Consider the following 26,179-nt stretch of genomic DNA (forward strand, 5'->3'; position numbering starts at 1 on the left):
CTTCAAAGATTTTGGTTGTGACCAACTTAATTCTCATTCCCTCTTTTTTAGAATGTGTATCTTTAGGAAATACTACTATTGACAGCCTGTTTTAATTTTTTATAGTATATCCAAATCAATTTATCAAGAAAGTAAACGTAGTAAGATATTTACATGCAGAGAAGCAAGGTACTTCTATTTCTTCCTCTATTTTCTTAATTAGGGGAGTTACTATTGTAGTTACATCAGTGGTCAAGATTCTATAAAATCTCATGCTAGGGAAATTGCATTAAATAACACAAGTTTTCCATTGGAAGCAGTCCTTGTCACAGAACTTGTTTTGTGATGAAAGAGGGGATGTGTGGTATCGAGGTTATGTTATACTACTTCAGAAGTTAGGCTGGGTTTCAATAGAGGAGAGATGGAAATTCCAAATAATCAAACTTGTTTACAATGCCCTAAATGGTATTTGCCCACAATATATTTCAGATTTGTTTATCCAATTATCAAACACCCACTCATACCGTACCAGAAATGCTGATAGTAATGGGATCATAATACAAAAGTGTAAAACAGAGAAGGGAAAGAAAAGGATTTCAGTACACGGTTCAATTCTGTGGAATAATATTCCATCTACAGTAAGAAGGGCGGAAACCTTGCAATCATTTATTTCATCTTATTGGAGAAACTGAAGATCTTATTCCAGGTTTTAAGACACAGTTCGCTAAACTTTATTCTGTTTGTATCATTCTAATTTGTTGTCCTTTGTTTGTTTTTTTCTTTTGTATGTGTTTAAATGTAGCAGGGCCCTCTGGGAGAACAGTGTACGTCACTGATGAGGCTACCCTGGATAAATAAGACTTTATAATAATAATAATAATGAATTGATTTCTTACTCTTAACAAGATGCATTTTGATTTTCCTATCAGGTTGGAAAGGCCATGTCGTCGAATGAGACAGCAGCGTATAAGATAATGAGAGAACTGGATGTTGACTACGTCCTTGTGATATTTGGTGGTGTGATAGGATATTCTGGTGATGACATCAACAAATTCTTGTGGATGGTTAGGATAGCAGAGGGAGAACATCCAAGAGATATAAAGGTAATGCCATGGAAGTTGATTACAAAATAATATTTACATTTCTTTAAACAGAGGATGATATCAAATATAAAGTTTAATCCTGTCATGAGATTGATGTGAGATTGAATTACTTTTCTAAGAGTGATTGACATATTTATAATGGCTCTGGGAATAAATGTTTCATCCAAGATTTGGAAATCACCGGAATGATAAGAAATTTTTTAAATTCTGCTGAAAGTCATATGCACTACCTACAGAAATGTAGGTATGGGACTAGACCACACACATTTTTTTTGGCCAAAATGGTTCAGCTGGGTTTTCGTTTAATTTCAGAGCATCTAAGGTAGATTGAATATCAATTCCAGTTGGTATAACAATTGTAAAATGAACTTAAAAAGAACCTAAGAAAATCACAACATACTGCAATTATTTGTATGTATAAACAAAGTAATACATGCATAAATTAGTATTTGCTGACTAATGTGTGAAAATAAGCATGGCATTTTCGGATGGATGTGACTTTTTTAAAGCACTTACTATGTCAGAACATATCTGTAGATATATATGATGGAACGGTAACACTCTGCAATGACTTTTAAGCCTTTCTATCTGAAGTAGGGCTCACTGCAATTAAGTTTTTATTTAACAGAACATGTGTCCATTGTGTTTTTACAGGAAAGTAACTACTTCACACCCAATGGGGAGTTCAGGGTGGACAAAGCAGGATCACCTACCCTACACAACTGCTTAATGTATAAAATGTGTTACTATCGCTTTGGGGAATTACAGGTCAGTATGTTACTCAAATTTCATTTTGTGCCATTCCTCATGAGAAAAATTATCAATTCACATCATGAATTTAGTAAAATCAATCACATTTATTGTTCTAACTGCCCAAATCCTTGGAATAAAAGAATCATGTAATAAATAAGAACGTTGGTAATGGAACTATCCTGCATGCTTTTTATTACAAGTAACTTCCAATGATAATGCAAATTAAAGACAATAACATCTGAATAATTACAGCTGAAGGAAAGACTGTTTATGCTTGTATTGAGTTTAGATAACATTGCACATTCTTGTCAAGATAGTCTGTTTACAAACCTATGAGCAGCTGTGAGTAAAAAGGAACCAATCAGAAATTTTGCACCAAGTTCTGATATCTGTATTGCTCTTACCTTCATCCGTTTTGTTGTACTTTAGCTTGATTTTCGGTCACCGGCAGGCTTTGATCGGACAAGAGGAGTAGAGATTGGGAAGAAAGATATTTCCTTTGAGCATCTAGAAGAGGCATACACCACGGAACACTGGCTTGTTCGTATCTACAAGGTTAAACCACTCAGTAATCGTGTACCCAATGAGAAACCTCTTAAAAGAAAGGCAGGGAAGAAGAAATATGTTTCTAAAAAGGTAAGAAGAGACAGCAATTTTTCTTATACCCACGCCACACAAAGTTTGAAGGAGTTAAACTGTGTTTGAATTAGTGTGTGGTTTGGCAGTTTGTCAGACATGCAGTCAGGCTGTCTGTCGGTCTGTTACAAAATCTTGCAGATTTAACTTTTCCTCAACTTTTGCCCGAGGAAGTCATAAGCTCCTGTGATGGTTCTTTGCAAAATTGGGGACATGGTATTATAATCAGCTCGCTCATGATGGAATGCATGGTACAGTTTCAGTGAAATAGCGCAAAAATTAAGAATTCGATAGCATCCATGTTTTGCATTCTGTATGAAATAAACTGCTATGCTTCTTTTAATTCTAATATATTTAATAAAATCATATTATTTTTCAGCCTGGAGTGCCCTGTTAATGGCTGTGATTTCATGTAGCTTATACTTTATTTTACATATATTGAGATGAATTATGTGTAAAATGTTAAAAATATTTGTTACTTGATCTTAACATTGTTTCTAAACTCCTCTTGATCAGTTTTTTTTGTCTAAAACTTGGATACTTTTATTCTGTTTTGTTCCATATACAGACGGGTAAGAAAAGGCGTGGATCCATCAAGAACAAACCAGTAGTGAAACGAGGCAAGCGTACAAGAGGAAGTGGCAAAAATAATAAGAGAATATGAATCTTTTCACCTTGCCATGATACTCCAAGAACATTTGATGAATTTTCAATACATTTTGGGTGAAATGGCCTTCTAGAATTAAGTAGTTATGGGTTAGACTTGGGTGGAATAGTAAGATAAGTGATTCAACAGGAGTATCACACCAAAAATAAGTAGTACTTCTTGTTATGTCTTTGTGTGTTATGTCTTGTTGGAAAACCAAATCATCATATTTTTTCTTTCAGGATTTTTGTCCGTTGCTGTATTATCCAAGCTTTCTGAAAATTAATGCAACCCAAGCGAATTCTGTAAATATAACTAACTTAAATATGACTTAATTAAGAGTCTGACTAATTATGCATAATTTCTTAGTATTTCTCTGTAAAAAGTGTGAATTTGAATATTCATATTTAACACCTTACTTGACAAACCAAGTACTATTACAGAGCTCCCGGCTCTTTGTAAAACCAACATAATTTTTATTATTTGGCTTGAAGATGTCAGATTTAATCCATAATTGTATCAATAAAAGATGATTTATGAAGCACATAATAAACAAGATACTCTCTATCTTCTTTAAACAGTAATAAAATTACACATGTATTTATATATTTCAAACAAAATATTTTGAAGTTTTATGAAACCAATCATAAATGTAGAACATTACTGATACAACAAGAAAAATAAAACAGGATGATTTGATTAAAAGGGAAGCAAATAGTAATGAGCATATGAAGGCAGGTTCTGACTTCATGATTTCAGAGGCTCACTGCAGGCATCATGGCCTATACAGTTTTGTTATGTCTGTTTCCTGGAGACTTTTTGTAGATGGTGTTAAACAATTATTACAGGGACCCTGGGGGGATGGCTTAGGTGATCATATATTGTACAGTGACTGTGCAGTTTTTGTCAGACATGGGGGAGAGTTGAAACAAATCATACAGAGATCGTAAGGCTACTGTATGATTATGATCTTTGTACAAGTCACTGCATGGAAATGGTAGAGGCTGAGGAGACCACAGTGCAAAATGCACAAGTGCTATACGATTTCCACAGGGCATCTGTACAGCTCACCCCCTTGCAAGAAATCATTTAACATCTGCAGAAAATGTGAACACATGTGTTCTTGACCGAATCATATGTGAAGCCTCAGAAATCATGCACAAGTCATAGTTATTGTATGATGCCCCTGTTAAATGTGACCATATTGTTAAAATGATAAAATCATTGTCTCCATTTTACTATTGGATCATGAATTAATGAGATGGAATTCTATTTTTTAGTACACTCATTTAATTTTCATTTAGTGATTCTATTGGGAAGATAAGTATACCTTCCTGTATCAGCTTGACATTTTCCTTCAATGAAAAACATGTATTGACTTTTGTTAATGCAAGTTGGACTAGGGCAAGACTGTGTTCAACCAAGAAAGGCTTAAGCAAGCTTCATGCTTGTCAAGACAATCTTAGAAGTAGTTTTGTGTGGTGAGATCTGCTGACTATACTAAATATGCTAGATTAAATTTGGCTAGTTCTGAAGACATGAACCAACCAGATGAGCATTAAACATAATTTGGTAACAATTCCTGTTATGATTTTTATTCTTAAGTCAAAGGGTGATTTCAAGGACACTGTTGGTGTTGGTATTGAGAGCGTGAAAAGGCTGCTGGAAGGTTCAGATGACATCCCACCTCATTTGCCCGATCATCTCGACTTCAATATACATCTAAGCTTTGTCACGGGTTTCATGATATCACACTATCATATAATAGGAAGAATCTAAAAGATTTCATTATACTGTATATCAAGAGAGAAAGTAAACCACTGATTTTGTATTGCAATGTGTTGTTATGTTATGTTTTACATGGTTTCTAAAATCAATTTGCTGTTTACAAGGAACATTTGTTTTGTTTTGTTTGTTTGTTGGTTGTGTTTTTTGGGGGGGGCCTTTTAAAAAACATGCAAAGACAAATCTGTAGTTACACATTTCACAAGATATACTGACAATAGTAATGTGACTTACAAACAGCTTTATGAAACACCCGCCAGGGAGTGTTTCACAAAGATTTAAGTATGACTTAAAGTCGCACTTCAATGTCGACGCTTACATGATGTGCAACGCGCCATGTTATTGATCAATACCCAAAAGTGCGCGTTTCCTTGGCATGATCTCACCATTGCATCCATGCCTGTTATACCACTTGCAACTATGCATTTAATTCAGACTCTTAAATCTTGTGAAACACCCCCTGCTCTTTTCCATAGAAAGCCGATGGTATACTAATCAGGTCCAGAGTATTTTGTTTAGTGACTTGGAAATCAATTCATCATTTATAAAATGTAGAAGTTGCTCCAGCTTCATTGAAAATTTTAATAAATAAAGTTCATTGCACTGTCATGTTAGACTATGTACTGCACTGTTGGGTGTCAAAACCTATGTCCAGAAGTCAAGAATTTTTTTTTTTAAATGGATGATTAAAGATGAGTATCTGTATATTTTGAACTCAAATTTTAGTGAGTTATGAAAATAGAGCTTTATTATTTGTTGAGTCTAATATGATGTGATTAGCTGTCTCCAACTACTGTAGCCATAGTAGAGTGCAATTGTTGCCATCTTTTGTTTTTTTTAATATCACATTCTTTCTCTGCTTTTATTTTTGTTTTTGTTGCACTGTTCATAAGTTGGGATGGTGGATGTATAAATGATCCAAGATGTCGCCAGACATCATTCATATTGAACACTCTTAAAATCTGTTGCTGATTCATAAATGACATTGTGATAATCACACCACGAAACCTATTGTCAGACTTTTTCAAGTCTAAAAAGACTTTTAAAATCTTGGAATTCTAGTCATTAACAAAATTTAGATGTACAACTATGTTGTAGTGCATGTCTTCTTTGTTGAATTTTTATTAACGTGACAGTCTGAAAATCTCTTGATTACAATTCATTTAGACATGTGGCAGTCAAATATTTTTTTCTTAAAATTCTTCCCAGATTGTTCTTGAAAAATTCTATAAGCACTTTCACCGCTAGACATCAACAATTGTTTGATGATCTTGATACTACAACTGTAATTATGTTTGTTGATTATTTGTACTGGTAGCAGAGTAATCTGTAATCATTTTTGTATCGATATTCATTTCTGTTTTATTACTTCTTGTATCTGAAATCATTGTAATGATTAGGAGATTTCTACTTTGTTACCCTTGTTTTATTACTTTCTTCACATGTCGGAAATGATATCATTATGTAAGTTATTCATATTACACCCTCAGGGTGAGAAGAAAAAAAATTATGAAAAAAAATGAATGGTGGTTGATGGCTATTTTTCATGTATCTGTGAATGTAACAAATGGGATATTGTCATCTTAATATTTTCTCTATTTTATGGATGTGATTTACTTCTAGTACGAGACAAATGTCTTGGTATGGGTTCACTCCTACTTGGCCTACAACCATTTGGAAGCTTTGACATTGTCAAACTCAACTTGGCATTCTTCATTTGGTCTTTGTACCACTTCATCCAATTCCCAGTTTGCCTAATACTCAGTAATCTGTCTCATATTTAGTGTAGTCTGAACTCTGAAGTACTTGGGTTAATTTTCAGTTCAGCTGTTTAAAAAACGAGATAAGTGTTTCAACCAAGTGATAATTAACCAGGCGCAGGTTAGTTGTGACTATTAGACTAAGTGCTAGGTAGGCAGAATGTGATTTGGACCAAAAGGATGTAACCTGAATGAAGATAGCCCTTCTTGAATTTACACCAAGTGATTATGGACACAGGGCCTGTTGCAGTAAATTTGCCATCCAATGGTAACTACAGTGGTAACAATGCTTACCAGCTTATCTGAATCAATGATTTAAAATAAGTCAACATTGGATGGCTAAGTAAAAATACCATGAATAGCAACTTTGGTTAGCGTAAACCGTTGTAGGAATATGTGAAATATGCTGTTTTCGCATTTTATACAGAAATCACATTTATTTTCACACTGTTGTGGATATGTGCTGGAAATTTTGAATAAATGTTCCTGCTTTGAAAGCCAAAGTGATCATTCGTACTTAGTCGTTACTCTACATTTCAGCATGTAATAAATAGATTAGAAGTGGAATATGAGTAGTACATATATATTTCATGACATGGTTTAGAGTACAATGTATTAGGACTTGAGGCATGTTGGTCCCTCAACATTTTGTGCAGCTATTCTTCAATGCAAAGAATTGCAAATTTTGCAATTAATTGCTAGGCTCATGATTGATTTGACCTAAATTTGATTTGAAATTTCTTGCAATGAGCCATATGTCTGCCTCAATATTTGATTTTAATAACTGGGGAATTTGATTAAACAGGCATGACATTAAAAATATCAAAACCTGAAGGAAGAAAGTTCTGGCATATCTACTTTTAGTGGAGCAGCATATTGACAAAATATACCTGAATTGTGCACTTTGTTTAAATGGAACCAAATTTGGCACATGTGTAAGATATATGCGAGAGACATCTAAAATTCTATCCATGGGGCCCTGTTTTTTCAATTTCCAATAGGCCCATTTTTGCTATTAACATAACCCAAATGAATAATGGATTGTAGTATCAAAGTAGTGGAACATCAGGAGTTGATTTTCGTATTTGTTTGGAATAAAAGAATTTCTAAAAAGAGAGAAAAAAAGAACTCCCCCCCCCAACCCTGTAATCAACTACTTAGACAAAAAGAGATCCCTGATTTTCCACACATGAAGTTTATGTCAAACAGAGAACACCTTTAATAGGCATCTAAAATTCTACCATAGGGGCCGACCCATTTTGGTTAATTTAAGTAATGTATATGCAACAATAATAAATGTTCGAATGATTAAAAGTTAGATATTTAAGTAAAATAAACTATTAGATAAGGCAGCTCCAGGGTCTGAATGGACCATGGTTTCCCATCCCCCACAAAAAAAAGAAGAGGAAGAGAGAAAGAAAAGAAAAAAACCCAAAGCAAGATAAAGAGGAGGAAGAACTTCAAATAAATTAAGGGGATGGGAAGAATTGGAAAACAACAAAACTTTTTCAGGTCAATAGGAAAAAAATATTCAGCTCTCACATTGTCCATTTTCACATGCAAAGGGGTTATATGGCAAATCAGCTCTTGTTTTCAAGTCAATATACAGATAAACATTTCTGCTTGAGCTTCGAACTTTCATTATTTCATTGAGTGTTTCGTAATTAAAAAAAAAAGGAAAGTAAAATATCCCATTTCCTGGTCTGAATAATGAAAAATAATTTCAGCTTGCATTTGGCCCTCACTTTATTTAATTAGCGAGATCGTATCCTCTTCATGAATTCCTTAAATTGCCCCCTTTTCAGGTCAGTATATCAAAATTTCAGCTCACACTTTGTGCTTGCATTAGTTTTTCAGTTAGATGCAGGCGCGGATCCAACCAGGTAAGATAAATAGTTTTGGGAAGCATGGTATTGTTCAAAAACAATATGGCCCACAAAATGGTATTGTGTCTAGTTTGGCTGGGTCCGCGCCTGGTTTATTAGATGAGCATCGTATTCATGATTACAAAAATTGCTGAGAAATTTCATGTTTTTGGTACAAATAATTTTTAAATCATTTTTTGTGGTACATGCATTTTCTTCTCTTGTTCAATACAGTTTCAACACAGAATGTATAAACAGGGTAATGCATCCTACTTAAAGGACAAGTCCACCTCCAAAAAAGTTGATATGAATAAAAGAGAAAATTCTAACATGTATAAATTTCATCAAAATCGGATGTAAAGTAAGAAACTTATGACATTTTAAAGTTTCGCTTAATTTTACAAAACAGTTATATGCACATCCTGGTCGGTATGCAAATGAGGAGACTGATGACGTCACCCACTCACTATTTCTTTTGTATTTTATCGTCTGAAATATGAAATATGTTAATTTTCTCCTCAATATAGTGAAACAATTAACAATTAATTCCTCCCTGAACATGTGGAATATTAGCATTGCTTGATACTATATGGTTCAGTCAAGTTGGTCCTTATCAAATCTTAAAAAAAAATGAAATATTGTATAATTCACACAATAAAAAACAAAAGAAATAGTGATCGAGTGAGGGACCTCATCGGCTGTCTCATTTGTCACTGAATTGTACATATTACTGTTTTGCCGTGCAAAAATAAGACATAACCTAGTTCTTTTTACATCCGAATTTGATGAAATTTTCAGCGTTATGCTAGTTTGATTTTTCTCTGATTATTCAAATCAATGATTTTTCTGGGGTGGACTTGACCTTCAACACAGTTTTATAATCATCTGTGGAAAAAAAATAGATCAAACTAACTTGGGAAACTGGCACTGTTGCATGGGGGATGTGTCCCCAATGTTTTGAGTTCTGATATTAACTCTCTAGAAAGTTTGATGTTCTTCAAGTTATAGAATGTGTGCCATACTGCCATTTCACCAAAAGATCCTTTACAATTATTGTAGTGAATATTATTTTAGAGCTTTAAAATATAGCTTCAAATTTTGTGCATTTTATTAAATATTGAGTGCAATTGTGAATATATTCGGAATATATCTCAGACCATGCAGCCTTTCAATATATTTTTGCATGAATATGAATGGTTATAATTATAGGGCCAATAATTGTTCAATTATACCTTGGAGACGGTCCCTGGTGGAGGGGTGGGGGCATTTGGGATGGATGAATGGATGGATGAATGGATGGATGGTTAAGACCAGACTGTGCTACTGCGCGTGCGCAATGATTGTATGTGTCATCATTTTGCATTCTGCACGGTGAATGCCGGACCTCAATAGGCGTTTTCCTGCATCGAGGTATCTGCAGCTGCATGCATCCCGGCCAGCTTGCTTGTGCCCGCACCCGTATCCCCGCGTACCGTACCCGCGACCCGAAATCGAACCAACGACCCGTAGACTTCCCTGGCGCTGGTTTTGGACCCGTTCGCAGGCTCAGCTTATCAAAATTAGGGAGACCAACACATGAAAGTAAGTTATTGTGACCAGGTATGCCATTAATTACGTTCAATTAATGCTAAACCCATGGCCAGGTTAAAATGTGTTGTGTATGATTGATTGAAAATTGAGTGTGTGAACATGGTGATGATCGAAAAAGAAGACCTCGGCTCTGGCACTGCTCAAGCTCAGTCAGTGTCGAAGACGCGATGCAAAAAAGATCGATGGATGGAGGCCGAAGCCAATGAATGAATTATTATTAAGCAAGCCAAGACCATACCAAAACTAAGGTCTATCCCTGGGGTGCTACATGTAGTGTGCTTTTGCACAATTTTATTTTTTAGGCCGAAAGGAGAGCAAATGAGCAAGGTGTGAGATTTTTATAATATCTAACTTAGACCAAAAGCTAGCTTCATTGTTGGTTGTTCCGCTTAACTCGGTTGGCTCCACTCACCAAATACAGAGACCGAAGTTCTACTTGTAAGTTGTAGCTCGATCGGTACTACAGGCCAGGGCTCAATAGCCATATGTTCATGTATTAAGTTTGGATAAAACAGGGAAGTGAAGTTGCGCGACAGCTTAAGTAAGTCACTGTTTTTCCCCTATTAAAGTTTTAAGTTTATTTTTCCCCGTTTTTGTGCATTTCAGGCCAAAACGAAATAAATTTTTATTTAGGCCTAGGTATGAATATGATGGTGCTGGGCCCCAAGGCGCAAGTCTGCGCACCAAACAATTTGAGTTAAGACTTAACATGAATTTATTTTTATTTCACAAAATCTTTCAGTTAATAGTGTATTAAATTTCTCATTGAAAAATGAAAGAAAATATAGGATTTTCTTGAAAAAACCTCGGGCAGTCATTTTAAGATTGAAAAAAAAATGGTACCCCATGTCTGTGCACTCATTCACTTTGCACATGATTCGGGGATTTTGATGAGAAAGTCTGCATTTTTAGGCCGTCACATGAAATGCCCTAAATTCATTATTTTCCACTATTTTGAGTCAGATTTTTTTATGAATACCTGTCTATGTATGGCATGTGTAAAGTCTGTGTTCGTTGCGTATCGTCTTTTACTAGAATCACGCAGATACGCGTGTGCGCAGACAAGGGGGACTGCGCAGACTTGGGGGAACTTGCCATACATGTATATCATTTCACTTTATTCAGGCATTTCATGTGATTCACATAAAGACCGAATGGTGCGTAAAGTTAATGAGTGTGCAGACATACATGTAGGGCACCATTTCTTTGTTCAATCTGAAAATAACCAGCCAAGTCATTTTACGTGAAAATTATATATTTTTTCAAATTTTCAAGAGATTTTTAGCACACTTATTTTACATGTAGGCATAATAAAGAATAGTATCAAGTGAATTTTTTTGTGGAATAAAAATGCTACATTCTGTACATGTTTATTTTTAGGTGCACGGACATGCCCCCCTTCATATTTGATTGCATGTTTGCAAATTAAAAAAAAAGTTATAGTGAACTAGTCTACCGACCAGCAACAGGCCTTATTACCAAACATGCACATTTACACATCAGAAAATAATCTCAATATCTGCCTAACTTTGCAACATACATTACAAAGAGAGTTTGAATAGAAAAGGTTATGACAAAGGGCCAAAACAAAATTTTCAAAATCTTTATTTTCTCAAAACAAAATGTGGTCAAAATAGCTGGTCAGTGATTTTGTGAATTTTGCAACCTTTTCCACAACAATCAAACGTTCTGTAAAACAATACCATTTTCAAATGACCAAAATATTTCATATTCGTAGAGGGTTGAAATTGGAAGCTGATATCATCAAAAAATAAAACTGACCTCTGCAAAAATTTGCATCTTGATGTATAAATAGGCAGTGTTTGTGTATTCATGGAGGAAGTTCGATGAATTTTAAGAAAATGAATGTACGAAAAGTAATCAGTATTACAACCGACTGATATGCGGTAACTAGCTTGAACATGATTTTCTTTTAAATTTGAAAAAAAAATTCTGTTTATGATGTTCTTGACATTCTTATGAGTGAGTGTGCCAGTAATCCTCATTAAAAAAATGAGAGTGGATGTGATGATTTTCTCGGAAACGACCTCGACAAGTCATTTTCTGAATGAACAAAGAAATGGTGCCCAATGTTTGCGCACCCATTCACTTTTCACATGATTCAGGGATTTTGATGAGACAAGCTGCATTTTTAGGCCGTTACATAAAACGCATGAAAATGATGAAATTCAATAATTTCCAACCATACTTGATTCTGCCTATTAGTGGCAGATTTGGAGTTAGTGGTCACTGTATTCTTTTATTAGAATCATGCAGAAACGTGTTGAGCAGACAAGGGGCTTTCCGATGATAATGGTACACTGTTAGAACATTTATCCTTAAAATAAAAGAAGTTCCTGCAGCAGAGTCTCAAGAACACCTGTAATCTTACCAGATTGCATAGATTATATCATGTAAAATTACAGGAAATTGGTATTTGGTGTATGGAACCTTACAAATTTCCTTAAATGAAACATCCTTTTCCCCTTTTTCCCCTTTTTTCTGTTGAATTGCAGGAAAAGTCCTGTTTTATGAATTTACAGGATGATTCTATTATTGCAAAATCTTTTTTTAAATCTTTAAAATCAGGGGGGGGTAACAGTGTGCATAGACTACTTTACTACGTGTAACATCTTTTCAGAGAGTAAACTTGTTGGCTCCAATACGTCAGTTGTAAGTGTGAATGGAAAATGCTGATGTGAAGTTTAATTTTTTTGTGTTTATAGTGACTTACTATGCTGCTGCACATGATGAAAGAACAGCATGCATGTACATGTATGTGCTCACTGCTGTGTTCTACATGTACCTGTGAATTAGTCCATTGTTTCTTTCATTTGAGAGAGAAGTTAATTAGATTACATGTACATTACACAACTGATGAGTAAGAGCTCTATTTTTTCTCTCCCTCTTTCTTGTCTTTCAAAGTCTTTCCACCTACGAAGGAGCTGAGCACAGATACATTTGCCAGGAATTATAACAGAAAATTGCGAAGATGGCAGACTTAAAGAACGATTACAACAAATATGCAGACATTGATGAAGATGAGATTCTTAAGAATCTCACAGAAGAACAGCTGGAGGAGCTTGCATATGAATTAGACCCAGATGTAAGTATCAGCTAAATTCTTTTAAAATAATTTTGTATGCAATCATGTTCAAATGATTGTAAACAGAAAGACACTATCATGTCAATGATGTCATTAATTAATTATGCTAGACAAAAATGTGCTTTAATATGAAGAATGTAGCACCAAAGTGATGATGTCACTTTTCTTGTATTTCAATTCATCATTTTTCATTTCATATCCATAATACCTGGCGATCAACTCAGGTAAATAAATGGATACCAGCAGGAAGAAATTCCTTAAAAAGCTGTTAGCTCCAGAATCTTTAGCCTACATACATGTGGATTAAGCTTCACCAGGAGTGCCTTGAGCACCTATAAACTGGGTGAATGTGCATAATAATACCATATATTATTTTATTTGGCTAGATGTTTTTTCTGTGTTATATTCAAAAGGTTTTTTATGTGGAACAATATCTCATTAAATGCTTTAAAGGGGTACTCCAGGCTGAAAGTAATATGATTTGAACAGTACAAAATTTCATTGAACTCAGACACAAATGTTTAAAGTAAATTTTCTCATGCAGGACTATGCATGTCTTCATGAATATGCAATGAGCAAGCTGATAGTGACATATCCTCATTTATTCTTTTGAAATTATATTCAAGTTTTGTCCAAGAATGAAAGAAATCAACAACTGATTGCATACATGTATATGTAAAATAATCATTGCTGCAACTTATTTGTTATAAGGGAGACATGTCATACATGCACAATGTATGAAAATATAAAAGAATTGTGATTTGAATTTCCGTGCTTGTGACATATCGCTCGCATTACCACATTGATCAGATCATGTCCTTTACTATCACAAATCCATCAATCATTATGCATTGAATAATGTGCGAGACTGGGTTGCTGTCTAAGCAAGTCATACTTACACTGACCCCCCCCCCCCTCCCCCTCTAGAGATCAAGGTAACTCATTTCTTCTGGGTTATCCCTCAAGAAATAATGCTATTCCTGCAATTGGTAGATCCATTATTTGAACAATCTGGGTCTGTCTTAATGCACGGTCATGCCTTTGTTTATTACTGCATGTCTGTCCGTGGAATTGAATACAATGTACATGTAGACCTATACGTAGTCATTCTGGCATATTTATTTGCATCCTCCCATGGGCTATCTATACTTAAAGTATAATATGTATTAACTGCATTTTATCAGAACATCTATAATTGGGTAAATTCGTCAACAACAAACTAAATTTTGTGTGATATGTATATTAAAGGCAAATTGCAGGTTTTCAAGGGTCACATCAGTTATTTTTGGCAGAATGATACAGAATTTTGACCAATGCTGTTTTAGGTGCATTGTTTGTATCATTTGCCCTTTGACCCCTTCACTCCTTTCTTGGCAATGTAACCTTTTTTTTTACCTAGGTCAGTTGTTCAATTTCAAATGTTCAGTTCAACTTATAATTTTGACAAAATAATATCTACATTGTAATAGTCCATTGGAAAAAAATATTAAATAAATTTATCAGCAAAACGATATTGCATATCTGGGTATACATTCATCACCTGTTGTGATTGTGAAAGCTATACATGTAATATGGCACAGACACATGTTGTCAGTATTGTCTCAAATGTGTCAAAAATTGTCAAGTAATGTTGCATACCACTTGTTTTCAGCTGTGAAATATTGATAATAGATTAGAGGAATTGAGTTGGTTGTTGAATAAACTCTTGAAACAAGTAAGCTTGTGTGAAAGGAGAAAAATTAAAGAAAATGATTACACATTGTAGATCTGATTCATTAAATTTATTTGAAAAACATCTATCAAACACTTATAACAAACGAGCGGTGAGGGTTGACTGTAGGGGGGGAGGCATTTCCCGAAAGTTGCTGGAATTACATATTCCTTTTTAGCAATATTATTTCTTGACTCATCGGTTTCAGGAACATAGTCTACTTACTGAAGTCAACATGTGGGACATGTATACATTCTAAGTAAAAAATGAATAGGTTTACATACCAGAGAAAGTGAGTTCATACCATTTCAAGGCATATTCTAGTCTGAAACACATTTTATAAACTGCTAGAACACAATATGGGTGATATATATATATATATACCCAGAAATCCCAGAATTAAAGTGGAAATGGACTACTGTCCATGGAGTGAAGATGTGCGAGACACTTTCAAAAAATGTTTGGATGGTGTATTGCCATGGTAACAGCATGGGATGGCAATTGACCAGAAACATCTTGTAGAGCCAAACACTCTAGCGTTTACCTTTAATGCTCTGTGAATTACCCAATAATGATATTTTATTTATACATGAAAACTAATACGTCATGTATTTTCTTTACTGTTTAGAATAATATGCTACCAGCATCAGAGCGTATGCGACCTCAAACTAAGAAAGCTCCCACTGGAGAATTTAGTAGACAAAAACTTCTTGATTTTCTGGAAAAGAAAGCAAAGGAAGAAAAGGATTGGGAAGAGAAAGTACCCTACAATCCAGGCCAGAAAAGAGGTAGGTGGTTGTTCTATTATTGTGTTTCATGTTGAATTACATTCTAATAAATTGTTTACAGTACTCTTTTTATATATTTTTCCCTTTTGTTTTTAGTTAGGCCTATATAGTACATTTGAATGCAACCCCCTCCCCCTATTTTATACTACAATTGAATTGTCATTTCAAATTGCCAACCAAATTATCTGATTTTCTTTTTGAACAGTGATTTGTTTTGAGAGTTGAGAGTGATAGTAATACATGTGTACATGTACACATAACAGAGCTACCAAGTCTCACGCATTATGCGTGAGACTCAAACATTTTGGACTCTTGTTCATCCCCTCAAATCTCTGTCTCACGCAACTACATGTATCACAGCCTATCCCCATATATACATTGTACACAATGTCTGTGATCTCACTCAGATTCATAGAAAATCTCACACATAGCTGGTCTTTGAACTTGGCATCTCTGACATAATTTCATTTCCATGTGAATGTATACATGCACATCATGCCTTGGAAATGATTAGTAATTGTATTTGATTAGAGAGTGTATTAAAGCTGACCCTTTTGTTGATCATATGGATGCTTCGTGGAAGATATTTATAAATTTGATGCAGTGCCAGACTGCCAAGTAGCTATGAGGTCATTAAAGATTAAGAATACCTTAGCTCTTTGACATATAAAGATGTCAACTAATTTGACTTACCAAGCTTAGGTGCCTACCTAAGCTATATTATTAATACCTGTGTATGCACATGTTCATATTATTAGGAACTTGAATTTGATCACTTATAATGTACATGCATGTGTACATGTACTGTACTTGTACATGTATGTGCATACCTGGTACTTGGTTTTCATTGCTGTACATACATGTTTATGTGATGTAAAGTATTGAGGGGCTGAGGCAGAGGGCCTATGTGTACTGTGCTGGAAATTTTCAATTACATTTACCTGTGAAAGCATGAAAGCACTTTATAATTGAGTTTATGTTATATTCCATAATGTGTAATGTTCCAAGGGCAATAATGAAAAGATACATGTAGTATTGCAGGCTTCCTGTATGGGCTTACTGAATTGGTAAAATTGATGTATTACATGTAAGTGATGTTCGAAGGTCAAGGGCAAGGAAACAGCTGAGAAATACTGGCAGGGTTTTTTTTTTCCAAATGAATATATGTTTCATGCACAGTGTACACATAGGCTTACATGTACATATTGTCACTAGCCAAACCTTCCAAGTTTGGGTGCGCTTTAGAATATACAATGTATGTATACATAATGCAGCCTTTTCAGAACAACAGTCTGGTCGAGATTTTTAGATTTATTTATGTATTATTTTTTGCACACAATGATAACTTACACTTGTAATTATCCAAGGAATAATTTTCCTGGTGCCGCATTGCTATTTGCTCCACTTTTTTTTGTACACAAAATTTTCTTTGTGTAGCAGTTTTTTACATAGGTGCATGTATGTAGAGAAAATGATTGAAAGCTTTTCTCTAACAACCAGAAATGCTACTCAAAGTTTGGAAGCGAAATTTTACTCTGTAAACCAGTAAAAGTTCATTAGATACATGTAGCATGGACATTGCTGGGCCAAGTGGCCACATGCATGTACATGTACATGTAGATACCATTTAGCTCAGATTATTTCAAAGGTTACTGAAAAGTGATCTGTAAAATAAATATATACAAACACCTACATGTATGTACAGTGATCCACATCACATCCAGGTATTTGTGCCTTTCAGGCTTTCAATTCCATTAAATGTGTGTTCGCATACTTGACAAATGTCATTGACTTGTGTCACTGTCATACAACTGCACACTGTACAAGATCTACTGGCCAACATCATGCCAGTATTGTGTACAGTAGATGCATTGCCCTGGTAGATGTTTCTGACTCATGCTGGTTCTTGTGTTTGTGTAGATACATGCCAGAGAATGATTGTCATGACTGTCCAAGCATACATGTACCTGTACAGTAGTCTGTGCTCACGTCATCATGTCAGAATGGGTGCATGGAGAATGTTAGTGTTTACAAAAGGGCAATCTGGATTATAAGATAAAATGGCACCTGGTTATGTACAGTAATTGATAAACTATAGAATTAATGGTATACTGCAATTCAGTTATCAATGAGACTATTTCCATGTCGTTGTTCATCAGGTACTAATTTATGTTCATCTCATTAGTCATTTTATTGTTTTGATACTGTTTGTATGATCAGTCGGGCAATTCCAAACAAAAGTTGACGTTTTCCAAAAAATTATATTTGCTGTTTCAAATCTGGATTAATTTTTTGCTATCAAAACTCATATAGAGTTTCATAAATACAAAAGCTAGGGGAACATAATTAGCCACAATTTTTTTTCTTACATGTCTCCTTATAGGAAAATCCGAACCATACAAGAAATTCTATACATGGGATTACATATATATTGTTTTGTTACTTAATTTCAATTTAACAGAAAACCATTGCTTCTTTTTTATTTAAATTTTCTTTTGGATAATCTGAAGGTCATCATTTTATATCATATCAGGCAATATTTTTTTAAAGTTCATTTTACGTTGCCTGTCTGTGGATATTTTTGACGTCACTCTGTAGCTGTCACTCCGTAACCGGGTATGGGTTTATGTTTTAAGTCGTGATTAATGAAATAATACACAAATTTTTTTATGAAATGCAGCATATTAAAGCTAGAACAACATAGAATCAAATCAATAAATCAAAATTGCAATAGCAATTTACATGTAAAGTTCAAAGTGTTTGAGCAATACATATGTTTTCTCCTCAATACATGTCCATTTTGCGTCACTCGTAACCATATTTATGAATATTAATTTCTCAATTAATAATTCAGTGGATCAAAATAACAAATGCTATAATTTTGAGAAGTGTGTTTCAGTATACAAATAGCGAATAGGCATGAGTGCGATGGTGCGAGATTTCGCATGAGGTGAAAGAAAGTTGCTCTATTCAACGAGGCGTTAGCCGAGTTGAATAGAGCGTTTCTTTCTTTCACCGAATGCGAAATCTCGCACCATTGCACGAATAAGAATATTCGCTATTTGTGTTGTACAACGCCTCGGAATCTGGCGAAAATATGAAAAAAAGAGTTTTTCCCTCCAGTAATCTATGAAAAGGGAGCAAAAAACATTGAAAGCGAAAAGCAAAATCCCACAAGCCGGACCCACAAGCGCACATGATCTTGGACAGCATTGCGCATTTAGCCAGCGGGCTGTACGCGCATTGTCACCTTATTCAATGAAATCGCATTGTGACGTCACCTCCTAAAGCCGTGCAATGGTACATTTTGGATGGTACGTGCAACGGTACGAATGTGTGACATTCAGCCTCCCATTTGATCGCGTACAACAAGCTAAGTAGGCGTTGTACAATAACTACTGTCAGGTACCATTTCTTTGCAAATAACTATTCAAATATGGGTGATTTTTTTTTTTTGAATGCAAAAATTTGTTTATGAATGTCACTCTGTTTTAATACCTTGGAACTGCCCAGTCCATGAATTTTGCATTATCTGTATAATATCAAGGTTACTCTGGAATGAAATAAATCCTTATCCATCTGTGTACATACATGTAGGCCTGCATACATGTACATGTTCAATGTGCACACATGTACATGTAGATGTACATGAATTACATGTACATGTATGTAGTCATCTCTTTGGCAAGACAGTGTATGATGGGGGTCCCCGAGTCTGCGCACCTAACAATTTGAGTTAAGATCAATTTCTTTTCATTTCACAAAATCTTTCAGATAATACTGTTCCTTAATAATGTAGATATACCAAATATCTCATAAAAATATGAAAGAAATTTAGGAATTTCTTAGAAAAAACTTTGGGCACTCATTTTCAGATTGAAAAAAAAAATGGTACCCCATGTTTGTGCACCCATTCACTTTGCTCATGATTCTGGGATTTTGATGAGAAAGGCTGCATTTTGTGACCCTCACATGGAATGCCCAAATTCATTATTTTTCCACCATTTTGAATCAGATTTTTTAATGAATATCTGTCAATGTATTGCATGTGTAAAGTTTATGTTCTTTGAGTATCTTCTTGTATTAGAATTGCACAGATTCGCATGTGTGCAGACAAGGGGGACTGTGCAGATTGGGGGGAACTTGCCATAAATAAATATTTTACTAACATAGTTTTTCACATTTGGTGGTGTTCATGATAGGCCTACTTCAATACTTTTCTACTTGTTTTTAGTTTGTCTCTTTATTTAAAAATTGCCATTGTAAGTCAGGTTCTCAATGATAAGCCATTTCATAACAGTTCCACAATCTACATGCCATGTTAAAAAAAAATGAGAACTTATAATAAATTCATTCAATTTTCTCAAATCTGATGATATGAGAAGTGTACATTTATTTAGACATTTCATTAGAGCAACAAAAAAAAAAAAGAAAATCTCATTGTGTTTAATTTGAGGAACAATTTTGAAAACAATTTACAGTCATGTACATGTAAGCTTTGTGCTAATCATTGATAAAAGATGGATTTATATAGCACATAAGATTTACCAGGGGCTACAATGTACATGTATGTCTTGTCAATGACTAAACTGTAATTATCTCGCTTTTGCTTGAGGTGACATTCCATTTCAACACCCAGTGAGTTCATGAAATTAATCCTACTAGAATCCATTCATAACACCTGGATTGAATGCAGCATGATGTGAATAGATATCTTACTGAAGGAAAACACACCACAGCTTTGATTTGAACACACAGAAAGACGTAACTTAATCTGAACCATAAGACCACAATATATATCCAAAAAGTACAGACGTGCAAGTGTTTCTTTGGTAAAACTTACATGTATATAGCGTAAACCAGGGCTCGACACTAGCGGCGGTCCGACGGTCCCAGAACGGTAAAAATCGCTGTCGGGCCGGTAGATTTTCAGAAATAGGAAGATTTACTGGTCCGACATGACCAGTCAAAAATATCATTGTTGGGCCTGTAATTTTTCCAAAAATAGCAAGATTTTAAGGGTCCGACATGACCAGCAATAAAAACCATTGTTGGGCCAATGACTTTTCCAGAAATGGTCAAATTCACTGCAAACCATTCCCCCCCCCCCCCCCCCCCCCCCCCGATAAATTCTGTCATTCATACACAGAATACACACAGAATGAATCGCACGTAATTGCTACTAGAGCAGATACAGTGAACATGTAGCCAGCCACACAACCCACATGGTAAAATCTGTACTGGCTGCGCAAACGAAGCTTGGCTAAACTTTTGCCAAAAAAAAAAAAATCACGGTTCATACTCATGAAAGGCTCCTATAATGTCCATTTTTCCTAAAAATTTGAGTTAACTCTGTCATTTGTAAGCAGTAAAAGGATAAATTTTCACTTCTGTTTGGTTCAAACAGATCAGGTTTCGAGTGATATCGTCTGAATACATATTAGCCACACATATGCATTTATGTGTGTGTTCGTTACTTTCTTTGTTTCTTTCTTCCTTCCATCCATAATTTATTTACCTTTTTTATTTCTTCCTTCCTTTGTCTCTCAGTCTTTCTTTTTCTTCCTTTCATCTATTCTTTTACCTATTATTTTTTATTTCGCTTGCTTCTTTCCTTCCTTCCCTTCCTTTCTTTCCTTCTATCTATCATTTTACCTTTCCTTTATTTCTTCCTTAATTCCTTTCTTCTTTCTTTCAATCCTTCCTCTCTTTCTTTTGTCCTTCTTTCCATCTCTCCTTTAACCCTTTCTTTTTTATTGCTTCTTCTTTCTTTCCTTTACTACTTTCTGGATTTGTTTTTTCTTTCTCTCTTTCTTTCATTTTTGTCTCACCTGCGAAGCAGAGTGAGACTATAGGCGCCGCTTTTCCGGCGGCGGCGTCAACATCAAATCTTAACCTGAGGTTAAGTTTTTGAAATGACATCATAACTTAGAAAGTATATGGACCTAGTTCATGAAACTGGGCCATATGGTTAATCAAGTATTACTGAACATCCTATTAGAGTTTCATGTCACATGACCCAAGGTCAAAGGTCATTTAGGGTCAATGAACTTAGACCATGTTGGAGGAATCAACATCGAAATCTTAACCTGAGGTTAAGTTTTTGAAATGTCATCATAACTTAGAAAATATATGGACCTAGTTCATGAAACCTGGACATAAGGTTAATCAAGTATCACTGAACATCCTGCGTGAGTTTTATGTCACATGACCAAGGTCAAAGGTCATTTAGGGTTAATGGACTTTGGCTGAATAGGGGGTATCTGTTGAATTCCCATCATAACTTTGAAAGTTTATGGATCTGATTCATGAAACATGGACATAATAGTAATCAAGCATCACTGAACATTTTGTGCAAGTTTCAGGTCTCATGATTAAGGTCAAAGGTCATTTAGGGTCAATGAACTTTGGCCGATTTGGGGGTATCTGTTGAATTACCATCATAACTTTGAAAATTTATTGGTCTAGTTCGTTAAACTTGGACATTAGAGTAATCAAGTATCACCAAACATCCTGTGCGCATTTCAGGTCACATGACCAAGGTCAAAGGTCAATGAACATTGGCCGAATCTGGTGTAACTGTTGATTTACCATCATAACTTTGAAAGTTTATGGTTCTGATTCATGAATCTTGGACATAAGAGTAATCAAGTATCATTGAACATCCTGTGCGAGTTTCAAGTCACATGATCAAGGTCAAAGGTCATGTAAGGCCAATGAACTTTGGTCATGTTGGGTTTTTTATTAAATAACCATATCTCTGTAAGTTTATTGGTCTAGTTCATAAAAAGTGGACGTAAGAGTAACCATGTATCACTGAACATCTTTTGCGAGTTAGAGTAGTTTTCAAAGTCAGCACTGCTGCTATATTGAACTGCGTGATGCAGGTGAGACGGCCAGAGGCATTCCACTTGTTGTTCCTTCTTTATTCCTTCCTGCCTTTCTTTAGAACTTTCTTTTTTTTCCTTCCTTCACATCTATCCTTTCTTTACCTATTCTTTTTTTTCTTCCTTCCTTTTCTTTCTTTATTTCTTTCTTTTCCTCCCTTTCCTTCCTTGCTTCCTTCCTTTCTCTTAATGTTTCTTTCTTTTCCTTCCTTCCTTTTCTTTCTTTCTTTTTTTCTTTCTCTCTTTCTTTCTTTCTTTCTTTCCTTCTTCATTTCTGTCTTGCTTTCTTTTTGTCCTTCATTCCTTTTTATTTATTTTTTTGGGGGGGTAACGAAAGGCTAGAAAAATAAACTTGCACCTTTTTTTAATGTTTTCTTTATTTTTTGGGACCAGTAGATTTTAGGTTCGGACCAGTAAAAATGTGAAAAACTGGGTATCTACTGGTCCGACATGAATAGGTTGGACCAGTAGAAAAAATGGGTTAGTGTGGACCCCTGCGTAAACTGAACTTTAAATATCTCTTTCTGATTTAAAGGTAAAGTGTATCAGAAGAAGGAGGATAAAAAGAAAGATGATGAAAAGACCAATGGGAACAAAAAACAAGAAGAATGGGAGGATGAATTAGAGGGTGCTACAGAAGAAGACCTTGTAGAATTAGCAGGTAAGAACATCTTTCATATGAAAACAATAATTTGTGCACCAGCTGCATTCATGATCTTCAGGGGCTTGTAGATCGACCACATTTTTCCCCCCGAAGACACATAAACTAGTACAGGCCACACCCAAATTTACAAGTGAGAATTGAAAAATTAAAGAAATATTCGGCTGAAAGATGAATTCCAAGGGGAAAGAAGAATATCAGTAGATCTATAAGTCGGTTCCCAGTAAAATTGAAGTCTTAATAACTTGAATAAGAAACACAGTGAATAAGTCATGGAGTTGACCTTGACTATACTGGGGTTGACCAATCTCTCAGGAATATGCAAATGAGTAGCATTACAATAAGGGCACAATTAGTACACCTACAGGTATGTATTTGAAATGTGAGGAAAGAAATGTATCTGGCGGGTTGGATCTGAATTTCATAAAGAAACTCAAATGTCTTGATAGTTTGATGTTCTTTTAATATTGATACCAGATGCAGACATATTGCTGAGCTCTGTCACATCATATCTGAACAAGCTTTTATTTGTTATGTTTTGGTATTTAATTTCAGGTATTCTGGGGTTACACAGTATGCTTGATCAAGAACAATATGCAGCATCTCAACGAAGTGTATTAGGCGATGAAAAAATTGTAGGACTTGATGGGGAGAGAATGAAATTTTCAGGTAAGTAAATCATTATCAAGTTACAATATGCATTATGAATACAGACACCACCCCCCCCCCCCTCCCTCCCAGAAAAAAATCCTAATCATAAGAATACATGTAAGACTATGAGAAGAAGATGATCTGAGTGTTATTCTACTTAATGTTTTGACATGAACAATGTACCGAAGTGAAATGTCGGGTGGAAGTTCTGTCTTCTTTTTTTTTTAACTATTCAACACCATGAAAATGGGCCCTTCTATTTCTGTCACTATTGCTCAAATTACATGAAATTGCTTGTAAGTTGTATTACAGTTATTTCTTATGTGAAGATATTTGAAGGTTAATTTTCTTTCTTCCCTTTTTCAACTGATCAGCTGTCACAAAAGCTAGCCTTCCCAAAGATTTTGCAATGGAACCCCCTAATACAACAGATGTTGAAGGCTCAATCAAGAAGCTGAAGGCAAATGATAAAGAACTCAAAAATCTTAATCTCAATAACATCAAGGTAAGATTTCATAATCTCAGTCAGTGCTGAAAAACAGACTTGTATTTGAGCAACTTTATATAATACCAACATGCTTATATAGCGCATATCACTGCCTAATGCGTCCCTATGCGCTTCATTGGATATTATTACCCTGGCTTTAGCCCCGCAGCCTTTTACAGCGCGGTGGCATTTCAAGGAATAAATTCCTGCCAGGTACCCACTTACCTCACCTGGGTCGAGTGCAGCACAACGTGGACGAATTTCTTGCTGAAGGAAATTACGCCATGGCTGGGATTCGAACCCACGACCCTCTGTTTCAAAGTCCGAAGACTAATCCACTGGGCCACAACGCTCCACATATAATCATGCATACACGTGTATTGTGGAATTATGTACATGGAATATTATCTTCACATTGAATTATTACTACATGTACATGTTTATGCAGTCATTTGTTGCAACAACTTTGATAGAAATTCAGTAGTGCAAATTTACACTGCTACTCTGCTATTGCTACAGGCATTGTTTTTTAGTGATTGGGATTTCTCATATTTTTGGAGATCTTAAACAGGCATACCTGCAATAAATAAAGATGGCACATGTTCACGTACGTACAATAGTTGTTTCTATAAACTGTTATTGTTGAGTTCACTCATGGGGGTCACAACAAACTTGAATGTCTCTTCTCTGGTAAACAAAATGATAATGGATAAGTGAACAATGTGGGTTGAGTTCAAGATAAGGTTACAGTCTGATTGAATGCATTCGCTTGTAAACAGGAAGATGTTGAGGTTGTGATCTTGTTATAGGAAGGATATTATCAGTGGAATTACAGCCTGCATGCATGGTTAACTGTTGTTCTCTGTATGAAGACAATTTAAAATGCTCTTTAAAATTATGAATTAATGTAAATTAATGATAGATTAGAAAAGAGCTCAGATGTCTGTTGATTTTAAATGGTAACCCTACTTAATTGATGTGAATGAGTTAAGACCTACCCACCAACTCCCATTAATTCTGTCAGGACCCCTCCAGACAGGACAAATACTTGAAATATTTTGCATTCAGTTCTCCATTTTTGTGTACCAAACACCATTTGTATAACTGCTCAGGTTTAGAGTGTATTTTTTTATTATTAAATGATAGACCCACATTAGCCTGCATGTGAGTTCAAAGGGCATATGATTCAATGGAGTTGTGATGGTCTACATTGTAACTATTTAAACTGTACTTGCTGTATGTAGTAGTCCTTCATATACATGTACAAGTACTAGGGAACTGCATGATACAGTTCTTATCAATGCTGTACAAACAATATAGTACATGGATGAGGCCCAGAGAGGTAATCCTTTCTGTCACTGGAGTGAATGCCCTGAAAAGTTTAATGTATTGATAATGCTTTGGAGATCAACCTCCTGAGAAGTAGGATCCATGTTATAACTTTCTTGTTGTGTTTATTGTAAACCATTGTCCTTGAGAGAACAATACACATGATTGATACTCTTGAATGAATGCTCTCTGTCTGAATTACTTGTAAGCAAGGATTAATAATGATTGTAGATTACTTGTATCTCTAATTTTGTATCCTTGATGAGTGCAAATAGCATATAATCACCAACCAGTGTGGGGATTGTTGTGATTTTGGCTTTATTTTGTTCATTTTGGCTCATGGAGTTCATTTAGGGTTTACCTGTACATGTTTGTCCAATTACAGTTTATACGATGGATGAAATATTGAAATGTGCCCTTTAACATGCTCTTTCCAAGTGCA

The 26,179-nt window shown here is 35.1% G+C and overlaps 2 protein-coding genes across 2 annotated transcripts in view; both read left to right on the forward strand.

Annotated features, from left to right (window-relative positions):
* LOC121411161 (dolichyl-diphosphooligosaccharide--protein glycosyltransferase subunit STT3B-like) overlaps positions 1–6,728 on the forward strand; it is a 33,691-nt gene extending 26,963 nt beyond the window's left edge. Inside the window, exons 15-18 of the mRNA XM_041603708.1 lie at positions 909–1,082; positions 1,737–1,850; positions 2,265–2,471; positions 3,040–6,728. Coding sequence (XP_041459642.1) covers positions 909–1,082; positions 1,737–1,850; positions 2,265–2,471; positions 3,040–3,135 — 591 coding nt within the window. The 3' untranslated portion in view covers positions 3,136–6,728. The remainder of the gene's footprint in view (positions 1–908; positions 1,083–1,736; positions 1,851–2,264; positions 2,472–3,039) is intronic.
* A 3,150-nt stretch (positions 6,729–9,878) lies between these two features.
* LOC121411162 (tropomodulin-1-like) overlaps positions 9,879–26,179 on the forward strand; it is a 29,696-nt gene continuing 13,395 nt past the window's right edge. The window contains exons 1-6 of the mRNA XM_041603709.1: positions 9,879–10,108; positions 13,043–13,223; positions 15,563–15,722; positions 23,145–23,270; positions 23,826–23,939; positions 24,296–24,426. Coding sequence (XP_041459643.1) covers positions 13,110–13,223; positions 15,563–15,722; positions 23,145–23,270; positions 23,826–23,939; positions 24,296–24,426 — 645 coding nt within the window. The 5' untranslated portion in view covers positions 9,879–10,108; positions 13,043–13,109. The remainder of the gene's footprint in view (positions 10,109–13,042; positions 13,224–15,562; positions 15,723–23,144; positions 23,271–23,825; positions 23,940–24,295; positions 24,427–26,179) is intronic.

This window comes from Lytechinus variegatus, chromosome 3 (genome assembly GCF_018143015.1).
Source record: "Lytechinus variegatus isolate NC3 chromosome 3, Lvar_3.0, whole genome shotgun sequence".
Lineage (NCBI taxonomy): Eukaryota > Metazoa > Echinodermata > Echinoidea > Temnopleuroida > Toxopneustidae > Lytechinus > Lytechinus variegatus.